Below are 19171 nucleotides of genomic sequence, written 5' to 3'. Positions count from 1 at the left end.
TCTGAATTGATTTAAATGAGCAATATAACTTTCAGTTGGTGCTAATTCAATGAGCTGGGCGATAGGTAGGCAGGACTCAGGGTGGAGCTATAGGGCAGCGTTTGCAGCATCTTTACAGATGAATCGCTCTTGTGTGACCAGATAAGAGCTTTTCACTTCAGTTAATGTGTCACACAAGAGTAACTCCGCTATGCTGATGAATGCTGCATTTCTCTAGCTGTTCAATTACTGCAATGTGACACCAGCCTTAGATAAGACTTCGCTCAAAGGCATCCAAGTTGCTCATCTTCAAAATGCAAATTGCAATACTAACCCACATTAGCACGCCTGGATGTGTGTGAATGCTAGACGGGCCTGGGCCTAAGGTGGAACAATTGCAAGGGCCCTTTCTTTAATCATCTTACCTCATTTTAAGCAATCAATTATCATATTTAATTATAATTTTTCATATTTGCTCTATTGATGAAATCTGTAAAATGGAGTGAGCGGAAGAGAAATAGAATGGTGCAGAGCAACTTGTTTATCTGCTGGTGTCTCGGCATTTAAAAATATTTGCTAAAAATAAGCTGGTCTCAGGGTCACCATGTAGAACAAAGGCACAGAAAAGGTCAGGATATCAGCCGTTATTACAGCCCTCATTCCAGGTTCTTCTCAGGCACAGAACCTGCAAGCATTACTGAGCAAAGTTGGTAGGAAAATGGGCACAAATTGCTCAACTATATACCGGACATAAAAACGGTGTATTTCTGCACATATGCAGAGCTCTGCCTGGAACGGCCTGGGCAGCATACACAGCTGGTTTACTACAAAACTTCATCATCATCATTTATTTGCCCCTGCCCTGCAGCAGATGCACAACATATGCCTCAAAGTAGCCACATGTATATAACTGCTGGTCTATATTGAATGCATTTACCTGTGTTATTCATATAAGCCGCAATTTGGTGCTTATGCAAAGTCACAGCTATAGCAAGTTGTGGGCGTGTCTGCTGATTAGCATAAGTGCCAGGTGCCCATTAGGCACTCCCTGTGCTTTTAATAATTGTTTCAATAATCAGAATAAGAATTTTATTTATTGCCAAGTGTATCAGAGATGCACCAGGAATTATTTTCCGTTGGCCGCAACTTTCATGTTATCCCGCATTTTACACAGCCAAAGAAAAAAAACACATAGCAATTTAAAAACACAATTGTAATAATGTAGGTCACATGTGTTATGAGATTTAGATTCCAAGATAAACTTCCAATGCTGCCTGTCTTATCTAGACAAGAGTGAAATTTAATTTGACTCCTTGTGGGGGAAAAAAGCTGTTGTTATGATGAGTCATTTTAGCAAACAGTGATCTATATCATCTGCCGGACGGCAACTGCTGAAACAGCTCATGGGCAGAGTGGTTATGATCACTAGTGATCCTTTCTGCCCGCTTCCTAATGCTTGCCACATAAATATCCTCGACTGATGGAAGATTTGACATTATGATTTTTTTCTTCTGTCTTAACCATTGTTTGTAGCCTCTTCCTATCCTGAATAGTAGCTGAGCTAAACCACACCATGATTGAGGTGCAGAGAACAAATAATAGCAGCATAGAAGGTGATCAGAAGGTGATCAGCAGATCCTGCAGCAATTTGAACTTCTTAAGTTGGCGAAGGAAGAAAAGTCTCTGGTGAGCTTTCTTCACAATGGCATCTGTGTTCGATGACCACCTTAGAAACTCAGAGATCATAGAACCCAAAAATCTGATGGACTCCACCACTGAAACCATATTTCTCTCAATAGTGAGGGAACTGCTGGCAGATGCTTCCTGAAATCAAACACATCTCAACTGTTTTGGCTCAAGATTGTTGGACCAGGTGACCAACTGCTCTACTTCCATCCTATAGGCTGATTCATCACAATCCTTGATGAGCCTGATTAATGCTGTGTCATCCACAAATTTAAGCAGATTTACAAATTGGTTACACAAGGTGCAGTCATTGGTAAAACGTATGTATTTCTGAAATTTGTGTATATTTAAAAAAAAGTAACTTTCTAAATGTTTATCATAAAACCCATGCATGAGTATTGAAGAAGGCACCTAACAATCAGTATATACACAATCAGGCAATTACAGGTGGTTCATTAATGATGGTCACCATCAGCTTCATGCTCATCCTAAATATGCAACTTTCCCCAACCACTCCCTGTCTGCATCTGTCTACCAGTCTTACTGTACAAAGCCTACATCAGCTTGCCACCTACTTCCTTTGTCCGACCTCAGACACAAGTGGGCAAAATTGTCAAAATCATCGAAATCCACATAGCATTGTGAATGTTAGCAAATTTACACCATTTATGTTACGCAGGCCTTGCGTATCATTTGTTTCTAGCATTTAGCAAATTTATCTTTTTATGTAATTTATCTAAATCATGATTCCATCTAGACACAATATGATTGCCTGACTACATGCCACTACATGCTACATGCTACATGCTGACTACTTTGTCAGGCAAAGCTTGCAATGACATACTGCAAACCCTATTCTGTGTTGCTGGTTTGCACAGTGGCTGGAGAGAGTTTCAAATTTTGAACAAATAATTGTTAAATAAAATAAGAAATACAGATACAAATAAAGGCCATTTTTTTATGACCCACAAATGCTTTTGTGGCAATATAGTGTAAACATTTATTTCCATACAATAGAACTAGAATATTCTGATGTGCCTTAGAATTGAGAACAGTTATAAAGCAAGATTGGGTAATAACAGACAGAGTAAGATGTAAGAGAGAACTGCTCCCATGTCTAAATTGCAGTAGATGAATTAAGTCTAATTATTGCTTTCCCCTTCAGGACCACCATAGTGTGCTGTTTTGTATTGTCCTAATAAAGTACAAGCAATTTTCAACAAAGTTACAACTAACCAAACTGAAAAACATGCGCTTCTCTTGTGAAAATATCATCCACATCTAAATTAGTGTTCCCTCTAAGCTTCTTTTGCAGGGTGCCACACCCTGCCTGTGTCTTAAAACCTGAAAATGCTACCTGCCCTTTTTGTGTGTGGCACTGTGCCCTTACGCTGCCCCCCACTGCACTGACATGCCGCTGAGATCTTTCAGTGTTTGCCACCATGTGTAATGGGTAATATGGTGTGTGGTATAATGTGTAAGAGGCATTACAGTGTGTGCCATAATGTGTAATTGTCATTATGACAGAATATGTTATGGGCATAGCAGAGTATGACAATGTTTAATGGGTGTAATCGCAGTGCAGTGTGTAATTTTTTAAATATTTATTTTTTGTTTCTAATGAAATTTCTAATATAAAATTTGCCCTCCCAATTAAAAAAAAAGTGCCCTGCCTGGTGGTCAGCACTCTGCCCTAAAAAAATCCTAGAGTGAACACTACTAAATGTTGACCAGATTTATTGTACTAATGCTATTATATGTAATTTCGAACTATATATATATATATATATATATATATATATATATATATATATATATATATATATAAAACATACATCTTTTTTCTGTAAACATCCTTTTTTAAATCTAAAATAATTCATATACGGGTGATGCTTTTTGAATACCAGTGCAACAAGGGCCTGCACTGAAAAGATTATCCTTGTTGCAATACCCTTAAAAGAAATCACTTTATTGCCTTCTTGTTATACTACAATGACTAGGTATGCATTAAGCTGTATCACCATGAGTACTGTGAACCAAATTTCGAAACCACTGAAGGCTGCTCCCTGTTGCCATGGAACCAAATACATATAGGAGAAAGCAGGCGGTTGGTATTTTGAAGCTTACCTTTAGCCATTTTGTTGAGTACCATGTCAATCAGGATATAGGTCCCGCTTCTACCCGCACCATCACTGTGAATAATAAGAGAATTCTGTTAGCATTCTGCCGGTGAAAGGGAAAAAGTCAAAAGGGTGTTTCTCTCCTATTAATTTTATTGTTAATGTAATATGGGTGAAGCTAAATGGAAAGAGATTTAAAGGAGGGGGTGGGAATAGAAAGCATAAAAACACAAAAGCCTTTAATCAGCACAAGCTGTTCAACTGGGATTAACTATTGTTCCATATAGCTAGTTTCTGCAACAAAATGAAATAAAGAAAGTCATAAAAATGTAGTTTGCCCAGAGACACAAGGTTACAAAGTGGGTAAATAAACAATCTACAAAAGAAAAAGAAACAAAATGCCATTCAGGTTATAAAGGCGACAATAGTGGATCTTCGTAGGAATTAATTCCTTTCACTTGTGAATTGAGACACTGTGCACAGGGTACGAACACCCAGGGGGATTACGGCAAACTAAGTAGAGGCAATGCTATATATTTAAAGGCATGTTGTTTGAGCATGAAGTTAAGATTAGGGAAGGAGGCAAATCCTAAAATAAATTGTATTTCCACAGTTTAAAAGGTCTCGGATTCAGAAACTAATTTACAAGCCTTTTATTATTATTATTATTATTATTATTATAATTTGTTGTTGTATAAATAAAATAAAATAATAATAAAAATTGACAATTCCCTATTGATAACTATCAGGATAGAAGATGGGCTTTCCTACCCTAAAAGTATTGTGTTTAACAAAGTGGCAGTGTATTTTGGGCATTGGACGGGGTGCAGCTGCTTAACAAATCATCTGAAACTTGATCTCCTTTCTGTTGGGTGCACTTCATATTTTCTACTATTATAATACATCTGTAATAGATTGTGGAGAAATATATATTCTCTACATAATGTTAGATGCAATATTAGCCCAACCAGATGCAGTCATCCACATCTACCCAATGACGATATATTGCAGATATATTTTGGTATATAATTGCAAAATTGCCATCCCATTAAAAGACTGGCAGATCATCATCCTCTGTTGGGATGACGCGCTGCTCAGTAAGTAATACTTACCTGCAATGAACTATTACAGGACAGGAGCGACCCTTGTAACACTTGTTAACTTTCCTACAATAAAGAAGACAAAAACACCATCATTAAAGAACAAATAAAAGCTAATAATAATTACTGCACAATCATTAACCGCGAAAAATAAAAATCAATGCTTCTGCACTCAGAACATTTTTTAATATTCAATTCATAAGCCAATGCAATTTTTACAGACTGGAGAACTGGCAGTTACTTGTAGATCACACACAATTGGTATGTATCTTAGAGTATTGTAATAAATATATAGTGCTACAATAATACAATATTTTAAAACTACTTTCTACAGTACAAGAAACAAGACAAGTGACACAATCACCAGGTGAAAATAGGATAATATATATCTCTAAGCTGGAGCTACAGCATAAATAAGAATCTTTGGGAACTGCCGGCACAAGGATAATATTTAATCTTTATGTACTCAGTTTGCTGGGGTGATCATTTTTTAACACAATCTTCAGTCTGAAATCCAGTATTCATTATAGCTAATGTATTTCAAATTTTACTGTTTTAAGCAAAACTGTACTGTGAGCATTAAAAAACACTGCTTTCCAGTTTATTTAAAATACGATTAAATTATAGTCCTACAAATTTCAAAAAGAATGAACTGAAATATATTTAGTATTTTCTGTATATACTGGAAATTGTCATTTATTTATCCCCACAGTTTGCTTCAGTTCATATTTGGATCTTTATTTGCTTTCTTACAATATACTCACAAAAATATACAAATTGTGCCATACATGGCGCAATAAAACCAAGATGTATGTGGACACATCTGTATGTACATATTTTGTCTTATTAATCTATTGAGGTAACCCATTTAAGTGTTTGAATTTTCTTCCCTTAAACAAATATGTTGTCCTGTGTGTTACACTACTTTACAACTGAACATAACATTTTTATTTTCCTTAATTAAAAATACATTTGACATTTACAGTTTAAATCCAAAGATATACTGTATATAATAAATGTATTTTCTTTAACTTTAAGTAATTTTGATATTTTATATGTTTTGGTTGGTTATTCAGTATATGTTCTTCTATTTCTTTTTTTTTTTTTTTTACCTAGTAAGGCTTCAAATAAAAACGTTCATTAAAAGATAATCATTTTATTTGACCAGCTGAATCTTTCCGTCAGTGAGCAATATTTGTAGAGAAAAGAATGTATCTGTAGAATTGTAGTTATCTCACACAAATCACTTCTGTATTTTCAGTGTGTGTGTGTGTGTGTGTGTGTGAGCAAACCATAGACATACTAATTTATCAGTAACAAAAAAAATAATGGCTTGTGTCTGGTGTACTGCAGAGAACCTGGTCTAAGCTCACACAGATAAAAGAGAAGATTTGGAGCACACAGAACTAGATCTGCTTCACGGTGTAGAATAGAAAGAAAATAAAATGTGTTTGACTGCTACGTGATTAATATGATAGTGTTAGACTGCTTGTTGGCCTACTCTAGACACACTCTGCAGTATGACGGAATTGTTATCAACTTTTCAATACTAAATTCTAAAACTTATTTTAGCTAAAAAGATAGAAAAAGGGTAGGATCCTCCCATCAAGGGGAGAAATCCTAGGGCGATGATGACAACTGTACCTCTAATAAGCAGCTGCTGAGGATAAGGGATAGACAGTCCCTCAGAAGAACATGGAAAAAAGAAACAGGAAGCCGCACTTGAAAGAAAGACAATTGGATAAAAAAAGATGAGTGGAAGTATAAAATACAACAAGGTAATATCATCATAAAATTACAACAACAATGATCACAATAACATTGATGAAGTGGTTACCTGTTTTTTTTTCAGTGTTATTGTTATCATTGTTGTTATTTTTATGCCAATATTAAATTGTTATATTTTATATTGGACACTCCCACTCGTCTTTTTATCCAATTGTCTTTCATTAGAGCACTGCTTCCTGTTTCTTTTTTCTTATTTTAGCTAAAGTACCAAAAGAGACAACATTAAACAATCGTTAAGCTTTCTACTCACAAGCAATATGGCAGATGTTATTCTGCTTTATAATCAGCTTCTGAGCTGGACGCAGAATGCTTACCGATTATAAATGTTTCTGTCATATGGCCAAGTATAGTATATCTTGCTGACCACACTTATTGACAGAATGTATTTGTCAAAAGTTGTAGAGCATTGATATTTTGTCATGCTGCCCATACATGGGGCAATTTTAACTAGATTGCATCGCATATAGTTCAAAACGCTAAAGCACCACGTGTTTTGAACTGGATGTGATGCAATCTCGTTAAAAAAAGTATGGGCATGTGCTGTGCAATGGGATGTCTGCAGGAGCACGCAACTCATCACACCCATACATCGGACCATGGGCCTTATTTTGGTTCATTCTTTCTGACAAAATCCTTCTTAGATGGGCAAAACCATGTGCACTGCAGGTGGGGCAGGTGTTACTTGTGCAGAGAGAATTAGATTTGGGTGGGGTTTTACTTCAAAGTGAGATCTATATTGCAGTGTAAAAATAAAGCAGTCAGTATTTTCCCTGCACAGAAACAAAATAACTCACCTAAATCTAATTCTCTCTGCACATGTTACATCTGCCCCCCCTGCAGTGCACATGGTTTTGTCCATCTAAGAAGGATTTTGTCAGAAAGAATGAACCAAAATAAGGCCCCATGTATGGGCGGCATCAGTCAATATGGAAACGTAAGCATTATAGTAATACAGAGATGTCCAGTAATGGTAGTTCATGAACTACTGTATGTTTTCGTAATTTATCAAACTGGTAAAATGTTCCAAGTTTATATATATATATATATATATATATATATGCAAGACGGCACTCCGTTTAGGGTATAGATGTTTGTTGGTGGTGCATGGTCCTTAGAGATTAATTAATAGCACTTACCCAGCCTCCTAGAAGGAAAGGAACGGACCAGCACTCACAGGTTTAAGTAGAAAAAGTTGTATTGGAAGTTACAGCATGGTATGATACAAGCAGGCTGACCCAACAGCCGTTTCAACTGGATGCCTATCCAGTCTTCACAAGAAGACTGGATAGGCATCCAGTTGAAACGGCTGTTGGGTCAGCCTGCTTGTATCATACCATGCTGTAACTTCCAATACTGTACATCTTTTTCTACTTAAACCTGTGAGTGCTGGTCCGTTCCTTTTCTTCTATTAGGCTGGGTAAGTGCTATATATATATATATATATATATATATATATATATATATATATATATATATATATATATGGGGGACAGACTCTCGTTTCGCGCCACTGGTTTTTATGGTAACTGTGCTAGGGCTGCCGGACCCACACGGACCCCTGTTGGATGGGGACAAGAGGAATGTGAGTAGCAGTTGTGGGTTGGCGCCCTTTGGTGAGATCTTCAATAATTAGATCTATGAAGCCTTAAGTAGGAATTCCATACACATAGAAGTAAAGTCCAAAATTCATGTAAATTTATTAAAATGTCTCTGGTTCCACACTACAATGGTGGTTAGATCAGATCATAAAAAGTTCAGTGGTACAGTTCATATCAGCACTATAGACGATCCCAACGCGTTTCGTCCCAACACGGGACTTCATCAGGGGTTCGCTATGAACATAAACATATACAAAATCTTTTTAAATTTTCATCTTGCATAATCATTTAAATATCATACAATTTTAATAACAATTTCTAAAATAATATATATAGAAGGACTTTACTGTTAAAAATCATTTTTACAGTTTTGTAGGCAAACATTATCAACATGTGAAAAATATCATTTGACAAGAAAAGATAGATGAATAAGAAGAAGGCAGGTGATGAGGAGAAAAATGAAGAAAAGAACGAGGGAAATAAGAAAAATAATAGTTCCCAAGATATTAAGTGATGACTTAAAGAGAGATTTGGAGTATATTTATGGTTTTGACATACCAAAAGGCATAGGGACAATTTCCACAGTATTTTCGCTACGGATGTCTCCGACTGGGTTTATGTAAAATGGGACCTTAAGGATTCAAAGGTACCTAAAAAAGATACCTAAAAAAGACATTTCATTTTTAAGAGAGTATTCTGATATTAGGAATATACTATGGGTGGAGGATTAGGGGAGGAAAGGGTTCCTACTACGTTGTCAATTACCTTGGGGAGTTATTACCATAAAAATTCAATTAATCCACAGGTGCACTCTCTTTCTTAATTGTGGGTTAGGCTTCCCGATATTTGACTTGGCACAATCAGGTCGCAAAAGCGCCGGTAATTTTAAAGCTGTGGGTACATGCATAAAAAATATAACAATACATGAGTATACTATTATTAATCCACCTTATGCTGGGGATAGGTTTCACTATTGAAATGAAGTTTTTACCTTGGGATTTTGGGGTTCTAGGGTATTCAACCCACTATACCATCACAGACTCCGTTCACTTTTTCGGAGAAGGTTCTGTTTTATAATGATTAGAAAGTAACTTCATTTATAAAAAAGGTACAGGAACATGATAAATTGCAATTCGCATGGGTTTCTATTGTCATATACCTACAGGTATGGAATCCTTTTTTTTTTTTTTTTTTTTTTTTTAATAGAACACGTAATAGGTGTATTCAGACTGTGCCACTTGGCCTTGTTGGGTGGACACACTTATTCAAAGACCGTCCTGGATCTATGGGGAATGAAATGCTCTGAATTAGCTGGTATTCAATATCATAGTGTTAGAATTTCTTAAAAATGGTCCCTAGTGGACTTGAAGGCTGTTATGTCTTAACCATTTTCACCTTTTCAATTAACAGGTATGGTATTCAGACCATTGTTATTTAATCATAGTGGACCCCCGTGGGTGGCTTCCTTGGGGGACGTTTCCCATAATATTAGTTTAACTATAACAGGACATATAGAAGAACGACAATCTATAGGGTATACATACCAAGATATATTCGAGAATAAGGTGTAGCCAATGTGTAGTCAGAAACAGATCGGAAACAGGGTTTATCACTGTCTGGTGAAAGAATATATATACATTCTTAAACAATAGCATATAAACAATCCATTTTAGCTGATCAGATGTTACCACTTTTATAACTTTTTTTTTTTTTTTTTTTATACATCATAAACTTATAACATTGAAGTGGCAGTTCCTACAAAGCATGGTTTAGCAAATGCAAAATTTAACACAAAAAAGACTAGGAGTAGATGACTTACCCTTTTAGAGATGTGTACCAGTGTGAAGGTTCAGTGGGAATGAGAGGTTCTATCTCATGGCCCAGGTATATATAGTGACTGGTCATGACATCACTTCCTGTTAGGGTTAATGGAAGCTATTGTATTTATTTACAAACTATAAATGTTTATATCTTAACTGTGTTTCTGATTAAGTGGCTATAAAATACCTTAAAGTGTACAAGTGTAGTTTGAGAAAGATGAGGACTTCCAGAGGGATGTCGAGGACCTACAACACAAACTAGATTCTCTGGAAAAAGATATTATTACTCGTAAACAAAAAAAGTTTACTAGAGATAAATGGGATTACGATAATGGGAAAGTACACGAGAAACCTAATGACTTCAACAGATTCGACACTAAGCCCATATATCCTACCCGCCCATGGCGAAGACCGCAGGAAGATCGTAATGAAGTTTTCTCTAAAAATAGAGATCATTACCAATCCCACCAGAGAAGACAACAGTATGCTCCTAACTATGGTAGAAGGAGGTCCAACAGAACACCCTCATACGGTGACAATAGGAACACCTATACCCATAGACAGAGGTTACCCCCAAGAAGAGAGTATTACCCTCCACACCCAAGAAGATACCAACCGGAATCCCCCCGTTCCCCGTTGGAACGACCTTTTTTAGGAGAAAGGAGAAGAGTGGGCTTCCCCAGGTTACAAGGAGAGGAGAAACTCTATACCAGAATGGATTCCCCACAAGGGAGAAAGAGGTCTTTAAAAGGAGAGGATGTAGAGGAGGTAGAAGAGTCTCCAAAAAGAAAGAGACGACCAACAGCACCAGAAAAGGAACCAACATCTTCAATCTATCCGAGAAGACCCTTTCAGAACCAGAGATCACAGTTTTAGAAAAGGGAATGAAATTTGCCCCTAATCAACACGTTGACCAATTCCAGCTTTTTATCGATCTTAATAAATACATCCGTAACCTGACACTTCAAAGGCATTTCATTAAAAATCCCACTAAGGAGGGCCATCTGCCTCTGGATAAGAAACCAATAGTAGCACCAACATCTAAATATTACCCTGTAGAGTCCAGAGGAAGTCATATCGACATATTTTATGAGACTGTAAAGGAAGACTTCCGACACATAAAAAACATCAATGAAAAACATAACAGGAACCTTTCACCCTCAGAACAACAAGCCCTTAAGAATCTGAAGAAAGACAAAGAAATCGTCATAAAAACAGCAGACAAAGGGGGAGCCGTCGTTGTCCAAAACAGAATTGACTATGTCAATGAAGCCAAAAAACAGCTTGAAGACAAGTCTACATATTCCATCATTCAAAGTGACCCCACAACACAGTACAAAGAAGACCTATGTAAAATGTTGAGAAAAGCCCGACAGGATGAGTTCATTTGCCAAAAAGAATACGAATATATGGCAGTGGAAAAACCGAAGATACCCATCTTCTACCACCTTCCCAAGGTGCACAAGGACAATCAACACCCACCAGGAAGACCTATTGTGGCTGGGATTAATTCCCTAACATCTAATCTCTCACATTATTTAGATCTAAGGCTGCAAAAATATGTCAGAATTCAGAGGTCTTACCTCAAAGATTCCACCTGTCTACTCAGGGACTTAAAATCGTTTGAATGGTCACCAGAGTATTACTGGTTGACGATAGATGTCCAAGCCCTGTACACTTCCATTCCCCACAACATGGGTCTGGAAGCAGTAACCAGGGTTCTTTCTAAAGACAGCACGGTCAAACCTGAAGAGAGCAAATTTCTAACTGCAGGTATAGAATTCATTCTATACCACAATTATTTTGAGTTCGAAGGCACATTCTATGTACAGAACAGAGGCACTGCAATGGGGACGAAATTTGCCCCTTCATATGCCAACATCCTCATGAATGACTGGGAAGAAAATCATTTGTACGAAGGAGCGGAGTATAAATATCCCAATATTCGATTCTATAAAAGATATATAGACGACCTCATTGTGGTGTGGGAGGGAGACAAGCCAAGTATCGAAAAGTTCATGGCAGAAATACAGACAAACCCTTATAATCTAAAGTTCACCTATAAATGTGACACCAACAAGATGGACTACCTTGACTTAGTGTTTGAAATAGACCAGGACAACAGGATAACCACTAAAACCTATTTTAAAGACACAGATGTCAACAGTTATATCCCGTCCGAAAGCTGCCATCTACCGCTGTGGAAGGAGAACGTCCCCTACTCCCAATTCCTGAGAATAAGGAAGAATTGCAGCTCAGATGATACTTACTGGAACCAATCCAACGTCCTAAAAAAACAGTTTATAGATAAAGGATATAAAGATGGTGATATATCACAAGATCAAAAAAGGGCCTTTCGGCTATCAAGAGCAACTCTTCTAGAGGAAAAGGTACAGGCCCCCCATAACACACACCAACAGAGGTCTTTCATTACCAATTATAATCAAGAAAGTCAGAAGATCAAAAAATGCTTACAGAAACATTGGCACCTACTCCTCAAAGACCCGGTACTGGGCCCCCATCTCCCACAGAAACCCACAGTCACCTATAGGAGAGCCTCAAACTTGAAGAACATGTTAGCCCCAAGCAGGTTGAAACCGATAGAAAGACCTCAACGTGAAGAAGGTTTTCTCCAAAAACGAAGTGGAATCATTCCGTGCAACAGGTGCATCTGTTGCAAATTCATAGAGAAAGATAAGAAGTACACATCCATCTCTAAGGTCAAAGAGGCGATTACATGTGAGTCAAATTATGTCATTTATCTGAATAGGTGTGGCTGTAACAAGCTGTATGTTGGAAAGACTAAGAGAAGCATCAAAATTAGGGTACAAGAACACCTTAGGAATATCAAGAATAAGGTGCAGAACCACAGCCTTCCCCGCCATTTCCAAACAGAACATGAATCCAAGGTGGATAGCCTGAAATTCATGGTTCTGGAGCACGTCAAATCAGACGATAGAGGAGGAGATAGAGATCTTTTTTTATCCAAAAGAGAGTCATACTGGATTTTCCACTTGGACACTCTGAGCCCTAAGGGCCTAAATGAGAATATTGATATAGTCTCGTTTCTCTAGAAAACAACACCTCCAGAAATGGTTAGGGAAGATCAAATAGGGATCTTCTGTCCCGATTCTTCTATACTGGGCTGGCAACCCTGAAGCCAATTAAGCTATCTAGAATATGTACGAGCATGGAATTGTAATAGCAAGTGCAAAATTTGGGACTTTAACGGACGTTAATTGACCTGAAAGAGGTATAATTAGGGTTCAGACCTATATAGGCGTACCCCATTAAATCATTGAATAGGACCATACTTTAATATAAAGTAGGACAAAACTTTAATATAAAGTAAGCTCACCTCTTAATACCTTAATTTTCCCCATAACCACCATAAGGTGGGTAACACCAGGTATAAACATCTATATACTTATCATTATCCCTATCCTATTAGCGCCTCATAAAAACTCCCAAAAAAAAAAAAAAAAAAAAAAAAAAAATAGAGCACCACTATATAAGTCAAGAATAGCACTTTATTAGTATAAAAAAGTAGATCTAAATAATATGAGCACATAAATTAAGATTAAACACAAATAAATATTAATTTAATAAATTTAAGCACTTAATTTAAAGCATAGGAATCATATTCCACTAAAATCAATGAATATATTAAATTTATTAAAATATGAGTCACTTAGAAATAATATAGGGTCACTCACATATTAAGGTGATAAAATAATCGAATATAATTAAATAATCAATTTGAATGTAGTCACTCACTGAGAGAATTAATGTTTATATGGTCACTTAATTCCATGATCACTATAATTATATATAAGCATAAGTGGTTATTCAGATCCTTCAATAAGGAATCTGCTCAAATATGGCACGAGATCAGGGTACTATGGACCTTAGAAAGCATTATACAATAGCCTCATTAGCGTATTAGATCCCGTTTGGGGGAATCCACATATATATGGCATGGGATTATGTAACTAGGAACCCTTAAAAAGGTCCCTAGCGGCCCCATTATAGCGAGCAGAGACCAGAAGCGCCGTATATCGGCACTTCCGGCTATCTGGAACGCACTTCCGGTTGCGGTGGAACGCAATCCGGAAGTGCCGCTCGTAAAGACGGCGTTAGTAATGCCGCACTATTGAGGACACGGGGGGGCGATCCATCAAGCGGAGATGGATCCCCTATCCCCCCACTGCACCACCAATGTTAATAAACATCGGTCTAACTAATGTAAAGGTCATTTATGACCATAATAAACGGCCGTGACAGCCGCTAAGCAGGCTGGGTAGACCAGCCCATAATATCAATGCCACATAGTATAATTAAAAGCTTTTATATCAATGTACACTTTAAGGTATTTTATAGCCACTTAATCAGAAACACAGTTAAGATATGAACATTTATAGTTTGTAAATAAATACAATAGCTTCCATTAACCCTAACAGGAAGTGATGTCATGACCAGTCACTATATATACCTGGGCCATGAGATAGAACCTCTCATTCCCACTGAACCTTCACACTGGTACACATCTCTAAAAGGGTAAGTCATCTACTCCTAGTCTTTTTTGTGTTAAATTTTGCATTTGCTAAACCATGCTTTGTAGGAACTGCCACTTCAATGTTATAAGTTTATGATGTATAAAAAAAAAAAAAAAAAAAAAAAGTTATAAAAGTGGTAACATCTGATCAGCTAAAATGGATTGTTTATATGCTATTGTTTAAGAATGTATATATATTCTTTCACCAGACAGTGATAAACCCTGTTTCCGATCTGTTTCTGACTACACATTGGCTACACCTTATTCTCGAATATATCTTGGTATGTATACCCTATAGATTGTCGTTCTTCTATATGTCCTGTTATAGTTAAACTAATATTATGGGAAACGTCCCCCAAGGAAGCCACCCACGGGGGTCCACTATGATTAAATAACAATGGTCTGAATACCATACCTGTTAATTGAAAAGGTGAAAATGGTTAAGACATAACAGCCTTCAAGTCCACTAGGGACCATTTTTAAGAAATTCTAACACTATGATATTGAATACCAGCTAATTCAGAGCATTTCATTCCCCATAGATCCAGGACGGTCTTTGAATAAGTGTGTCCACCCAACAAGGCCAAGTGGCACAGTCTGAATACACCTATTACGTGTTCTTTTAAAAAAAAGGATTCCATACCTGTAGGTATATGACAATAGAAACCCATGCGAATTGCAATTTATCATGTTCCTGTACCTTTTTTATAAATGAAGTTACTTTCTAATCATTATAAAACAGAACCTTCTCCGAAAAAGTGAACGGAGTCTGTGATGGTATAGTGGGTTGAATACCCTAGAACCCCAAAATCCCAAGGTAAAAACTTCATTTCAATAGTGAAACCTATCCCCAGCATAAGGTGGATTAATAATAGTATACTCATGTATTGTTATATTTTTTATGCATGTACCCACAGCTTTAAAATTACCGGCGCTTTTGCGACCTGATTGTGCCAAGTCAAATATCGGGAAGCCTAACCCACAATTAAGAAAGAGAGTGCACCTGTGGTTTAATTGAATTTTTATGGTAATAACTCCCCAAGGTAATTGACAACGTAGTAGGAACCCTTTCCTCCCCTAATCCTCCACCCATAGTATATTCCTAATATCAGAATACTCTCTTAAAAATGGAATGTCTTTTTTAGGTATCTTTTTTAGGTACCTTTGAATCCTTAAGGTCCCATTTTACATAAACCCAGTCGGAGACATCCGTAGCGAAAATACTGTGGAAATTGTCCCTATGCCTTTTGGTATGTCAAAACCATAAATATACTCCAAATCTCTCTTTAAGTCATCACTTAATATCTTGGGAACTATTATTTTTCTTATTTCCCTCGTTCTTTTCTTCATTTTTCTCCTCATCACCTGCCTTCTTCTTATTCATCTATCTTTTCTTGTCAAATGATATTTTTCACATGTTGATAATGTTTGCCTACAAAACTGTAAAAATGATTTTTAACAGTAAAGTCCTTCTATATATATTATTTTAGAAATTGTTATTAAAATTGTATGATATTTAAATGATTATGCAAGATGAAAATTTAAAAAGATTTTGTATATGTTTATGTTCATAGCGAACCCCTGATGAAGTCCCGTGTTGGGACGAAACGCGTTGGGATCGTCTATAGTGCTGATATGAACTGTACCACTGAACTTTTTATGATCTGATCTAACCACCATTGTAGTGTGGAACCAGAGACATTTTAATAAATTTACATGAATTTTGGACTTTACTTCTATGTGTATGGAATTCCTACTTAAGGCTTCATAGATCTAATTATTGAAGATCTCACCAAAGGGCGCCAACCCACAACTGCTACTCATATATATATATATATATATATATATATATATATATATGTTCAGAAATGAAGACTGTATGAAATAAACAAAGTTACATCTGTATTTGAGGTTGAGTACTTTCGTGATCTCAGTCCCATCTTCAGAACCCTCTACAGTCACGATATATATATATAGTCTGAGCAATTATAATAATTTTGAAGTTATGCAATTCTCTAAGTATTTTCCATATTGTCTTAATTATAAACTGATGTATTTGAATATTTCAGCAACCTGATATAATAAATGACTTTCTCAACATTCTGACTGTAAACTACTCATTTTCGTTACAAACCCCTTTAATGCATTCTGATTAGAAAACACGTTATCAGTGTTCTGTTTAAAATCCACATCCCCAGGATTTTATTACAAATAACTTTCTCAGCATTCTGATTATAAACTACATTCTCATCATTCTATTTATATACCATTTTCTCAGCATTCTAATAAACCATTTTCTCAATATTCTGATTATAAACCATTTTCTCATCATTCTGATTATATACCATTTTCTCAGCATTCTAATATACCATTTTCTCAGAATTCTGATTATAAACCGGTTTCTCCACACTCTTATACCATTTTCTCAGCATTCCAATATTTAACCATTTGCTCGGCATAATAATAAACCATTTTCTCGGCATTCTGATTATATAAATTACTTTCTCTACATTCTGATCATATACAATTTTCTCAACATTCTAATACTGACCCACTTTCTCAGCATTCCGATTATAAACAACTTTCTTATCATTCTGATAATATACCCCTTTCTCTGCATTCTAATTATGAACCACTTTGTCAGCATTCTGGAAACAAACCACATTCTTGGCATTCTGTTGATAAAAGAGCTGCTGATAACAATTTTTTACTATTTATGCCACCCCATGTTGCAGTGACTGGCTTGCCAACATTTCACACTGCAATTTAATTTGCCAAGTAGCCAGCAGGATATAAAAGAATAACTATAGATGAGTAAAATGATCCCTTTCAAACCATAATTCAACTGATTTGGGTATTCTTGAGCCTCAAACAAATTTGTGGATTTAAAATTGTATTGAGATAAAATAGTTTTAAACAACTTGGCTCCAATCTAGATTTCAATGTATGTATGTATGTAACACAGTAATAGTTACTAATACAATACTGACATATTAGAATTATTAAACATGCCTTAATTCCCAAGGCAGAAAGTGTCACAGATCTAGATCTACTTGAACATATATTTTTGTTGGCCTGTCAGTTTGCACGACAATAGCTGTCATATCTCGGTATATTCATTGGCAGACAGTAATTTTCACACAACGGTAATAATAATAATAAGAAGAAGAAAGCAATCAGCATTTTAATTGTGACATTGTACGGATAACCCTACACATCATTCAGCTTGATGCACCACTGAAGCAACTTGGGCCTCAGTAGAGTTATGATTCTGTGAATGCCATATATCCAATTAATAAGTCCCTTGTCTCTAAAACTAAAGATGTTTTGGTGTATTTTCAATGACACAGTTTGTCATTAGGATTATTATTATCATTCAACTATTGTACATTGCTATCTCCAACAAAATGATGTAAATGAATAAAGGGAATCAAACAGGGTAAGCTTACGTATTTCTATATATTGCAATTAAAGAGGTGATTGGATAAAGGTGTTTTGTAACAATTTCTGAATTTTTTCTTTTCTTTAATGGATGAAGACCTAGACATTATAGTCACATACTTTCAAATGTAGTGACTGTGGCATAAGATTCATGTGAATTTATAAAGTTACAATTATTTTAAGTTTTAATAAATTATCTTTAACTCTAAATGAATCAATTTCTTGTAAACGTAACAAAACACCTTCCTGCACTCACCTCTTCAATGATTACAAAATATTACAGAAAAGCAAGAAACCAGCATTACATATAGAATTTCTGTACTTTTAAGGATGGAAGTATGCCACCAATGCCAAGCAAAATGTAAATCTTGTCTTTCTTTTAATTATTGTATATTTGGTTCGTCTTATTGAAATTAGTCAAAGGAACAGACAAGGGCTTTCCACTACCAGCAGTAACTGGTTTATAGATACCCTCCTGCAACCTTTACTAAACACATATTTATTTTCCAGCACATTTACATTGTCTAGGCATAACATAAAACGGCTCTGTGTCACAATTATAAAGTGAATAGAGCAGAGCTATGTCATGTACAAGGACAATGAAAAATTAAGTGCCAAAACCCATCTTTGGATGGTAAAAGGATCTTGAAAAAAGTACACAAGTCAGAAAATTAAATGAGCATATTAGTAAATCTAGGAGGGGGCATACACAAACAAATTCAATTATAATTAAGGTCAAGGATCCCTTTGAAATAATTGGAATACACGTTTCAATAGAGTAAAAAGTGTAGACATAGTTAAACAAGTTATAATATAAAACAGACAATTTGAAGGAAATCTAATGGTAATAAAACAGTATGTTTTTTAAAAGTGTCCACAATTACTTTTCACAAAATAAAACAATAATTTGCAAGGACCTCAAAATACAGAATGTACAGCATGGCCCTAGGTTGATGCAATGCCAAGTGTTTGAAACAACATAATGGCTATTTGCGTCAGCCTAAGCAAGCCTACAACCAAGCATTTCATTGTGTCAAAGTGCGATCATTAACCACAAGCAGGCCGTTCACTGCGGTACGTTTGT

The 19171-nt window shown here is 36.0% G+C and overlaps 1 protein-coding gene across 1 annotated transcript in view; it reads right to left on the bottom strand.

The window, feature by feature from the left end:
- PTPRN2 (protein tyrosine phosphatase receptor type N2) overlaps positions 1-19171 on the bottom strand; it is a 947086-nt gene that overhangs the window by 24659 nt on the left and 903256 nt on the right. Inside the window, exons 20-21 of the mRNA XM_083188999.1 lie at positions 4898-4951; positions 3793-3857 (exon numbers count right to left, since the gene is read on the bottom strand). Coding sequence (XP_083045125.1) covers positions 3793-3857; positions 4898-4951 — 119 coding nt within the window. The remainder of the gene's footprint in view (positions 1-3792; positions 3858-4897; positions 4952-19171) is intronic.

Source organism: Crinia signifera, chromosome 5 (assembly GCF_055691185.1).
Source record: "Crinia signifera chromosome 5, ASM5569118v1, whole genome shotgun sequence".
Taxonomy (NCBI): Eukaryota; Metazoa; Chordata; class Amphibia; order Anura; family Myobatrachidae; genus Crinia; species Crinia signifera.
The sequence above is the reverse complement of the archived record's forward strand: the minus strand, read 5'-3'. Positions and strand labels throughout refer to the sequence as shown.